This window comes from Trachemys scripta, chromosome 20 (genome assembly GCF_013100865.1).
Source record: "Trachemys scripta elegans isolate TJP31775 chromosome 20, CAS_Tse_1.0, whole genome shotgun sequence".
Lineage (NCBI taxonomy): Eukaryota > Metazoa > Chordata > Testudines > Emydidae > Trachemys > Trachemys scripta.
Genome location: NC_048317.1, coordinates 9,976,599 through 9,979,770, shown reverse-complemented (window position 1 = coordinate 9,979,770; position 3,172 = coordinate 9,976,599). Strand labels below are relative to the sequence as shown.

At 55.8% G+C, this 3,172-nt stretch overlaps 1 protein-coding gene across 1 annotated transcript in view; it reads right to left on the bottom strand.

Moving 5' to 3' along the window:
• Nucleotides 1-2,908, bottom strand: part of LIN28A (lin-28 homolog A) — a 37,826-nt gene extending 34,918 nt beyond the window's left edge. The window contains exons 1-2 of the mRNA XM_034754296.1: nucleotides 2,878-2,908; nucleotides 1,712-1,896 (exon numbers count right to left, since the gene is read on the bottom strand). Of these exons, the coding sequence (XP_034610187.1) occupies nucleotides 1,712-1,896; nucleotides 2,878-2,908 (216 nt within the window). The remainder of the gene's footprint in view (nucleotides 1-1,711; nucleotides 1,897-2,877) is intronic.
• Between the last annotated feature and the right edge of the window lie 264 nt (nucleotides 2,909-3,172).

Here is a 3,172-nt window from a genome sequence, read left to right as displayed (position 1 = left end):
ATCTCCTCAATATATGTTCCTCTTCGGATGCATCCGAAGAAGTGGGCTGTAGTCCACGAAAGCTTATGCTCTAATAAATTTGTTAGTCTCTAAGGTGCCACAAGTACTCCTGTTCTTCTTTTTGCGGATACAGACTAACACGGCTGCTACTCTGAAACCTGTATATCATGGAAACCACTTCAAGCCAGGGGTTGCAGCCACACCTATGGTTGAGGCTAGCAGAGTCCCTCCCCGTCAGACAGGGATATTTTAAAAGCTGGTTCCCCAGAAGATGCTCATGAGGATTTCCCTAGGTTGGCATTCACCCAGATAGCAGGTTTCATAAGCCCCTCATATGCAGATGCAAACCGAGACCCGGCCTGGACTACAAACTGTTTTCACCCCATTCCCTCTGTAACATGGCTGAGGACTTTTTGGGGGGTGGGGGTTATTAGTTTTTTCTGCCTCTTTAGACCACAGAGAAATGAGAACCCGTCACCTCATGCAAAGAAACTGCCTCAGCCTAGGTAGTGCCAGGGTCAGAACGGGTCTCTGACAGGCTTCGATATTTGTCTCCAAACCCATTTTACAGCACATTAAGGACACAGCTGTGTTACACCCGAGGGGTCAAAAGGTGGATTATTTGTAACTTCAGTGTGGACACTGTCAATGGCCATCACCCATTGTTCACAGCCACACACGGGGGCTGGGTTGAACCAGGGGTTTCTAAAACCGTGGTTCTCTCCTGGATGGGACCTAACCATGCCAGGGTCAGGGCACTAGGTGCTTTAACACTGTGCCCTGTAGCACGGAATGTGTGGGAGATTAAATCATTCTCACACGGGGAATGGGGTGGGAAGCCTATTCTAATACACTCTATTGCCTGCCCCCCTCAGCACACTTCTTCCTCCATCCGCTCCCCCTCCCACAATCCATGCAGGCCCTGGGACATTATTTCTATTGCCATTATCCAGAGGGTAGCACTTTTCACCCCACTTTAGGCAGGCACCCTCCTACTTACAAACCCCTCTCCATCCATCTCCCACCCCTAGCCTCTCCCGCCTATAGCAGCTCCCTGCCCAGCTTTATGGGCTCCCACACCAGCCATTGTGGACAGAAAATGGATCAAGCCGGTATCCCTTTCTACACAGGCTGCAGGGGAGCTGGCTCCCTGGAGGTACTCCGGAGGGGAACCTCGCCCTGGCTAACCAGTCCCCCGGTCCTCACGGGGCTGAGGAAGTGGGAAGGGAGAGAGGAGGCGAAAACAATCACAAGGAACCAGCGCTAATCTCAAAGCTCCCGGGGAAAGGCCGCAAGCCCTGCAGGCCCAGCGTGGCATGGGGAGCCCCTTCCCCGCCCCCCACTCGTGGGGCTGATGAAGCTGTCCTGAGATGGGGGGGGGGCGCTCAGAAACAGGCTGGAGCTACCCTCTCCCCAAGAGGTTTCACAAAGCAGGGGGCTCCCCCGTGTCCAAACGCACCTCCCCGACCGCTGCATTTCCCCCCTCCCCAGCACGGGGGGCGGGAATGCCCCCTGCCGCCCCACTCAGGGCGGGTTGCCCCCAGGGCTCTTCCTGGGCTGAAATCTCTGCTAGCGCCCCCTGCACCCCAGCCCCAGCGTCCTAGGCCTTAAACCGCCCAGCCCAGCCCCACCGCCCTGCCTAGGAACCGGCGGAGGAGGCTGAAAAGCCCCTGGACCCACGCTGGCCTCGGAGAAGCCCCCCCAGTCTTACCTGGTGCACAAAGACATCCACGGGGGAGTCCAGGGCCATGCCCTCCTTGCTGGTCATGGAGAGGAAACCGAAGCCCATCCTGACGTTGAACCATTTGCAGATCCCGGAGCCGTGGAGGGGCTGGGGTTCCTCGTCTGGCTTCGGGGAGTCTCCCGCGGGCTCCTCGCCCGTCTTCGCACAGCCACCTGGAAACATACAAGCCAGACCCACTGAGCTAGGGGAGAAGGAACCAGGAGAGCCGCCTTCGCCATAGCGTGGAGTTGGGGACCAGCATCCGGGGCGCCCATGGGAGCATGATCGAGCTTCCCTCTGCAGCCCCTGCCCCCCCCCCCCGAGAGACCCCCCACTACTGAGACCCCCGATTCCCTAGGAATCTCCCTGGCTGTTTCTGCTGCCTCCAACCCAGCTGCGCGCACCGAGCCAGGCAGCTCCACTCTAGCCTTCGAGAAACCGCCAGAGCCTTTGCTCCTTTGGGGGGGGCGGGGGAGCCTCTCTCGCCCCAAATCTAAAGTAAATGCACTGCAGTAGGGAGTAAATAAAACACCGACACCCCCCCCCCACACACACCCCGACATGAAGTACGGGTCATCCACGTCTGATGGCAAAGGGGGCCTGGGAGAATCAATCTCCCATCTCGAGAAGGATTATTTTGTTATGCTGATCGAAGCCAGTTGCAATTAACCTCGATGAGATCCAAGAGACAGAGGGACCGAACCCCCACATTCCCGTTCCCCTCCTCCCCAAAATGGTGCGAAATCAAAGAGAAATCCCCCCCCCGAAAAGTTTTTTGCCTCTCGAATTCAGCTGATCGCACATTTTAAAAGCCACTCTCTCCACTCCCGCCCCCCATTCCCAGGGTGCTAGATTCGCCCAGTCTTCACAAAATAAAATAATAATAATAAAAGGCCCACAACTTCCCAACTCTCACCCCAGAGGAAAGCACATGTTGCAGCAACTCACTGGTTTCATTTAATATCCCCCCCCCCGCCGAAAAAAAAAAAGGGAGAGAAGCAACCATTCGTTTAGTGAGTTGCTAAATCTAATGCACCCAAGGGTAGATTCTTTCCACAAAGCTGAAACAAACAAAACACCACCGATCATTTTGGGTAGCTGTGAATTCCACCCCTCTCCAAATCAACCCAGTCTGGAATAAAGCAGCACCGAACCTGCAAACTGCTGGTTGGAAACAGAACCCATCCTGCACCCCCTTGGCAAAATCCTGAGCTGTGGACGGAATCCCCTCCACTCCTCGCTGCAGCCAGCCTGGAGGGTGTCACCGCAGCCCAGCCCCCAAAAAAAGATTCAAACCCGAGAGGAGGGGGGAAGAGAAAGGTTTGCTACATCTTCACTCCAACAATAGAGGTGGGAGGGCCCCAGGGCTTTCAAAGGATCCCAAATTCTAAGAGACAATAGCAACCCCTAGAGCCATGCCCCCTCCTTCTCTCCCGCCTCGACAACACC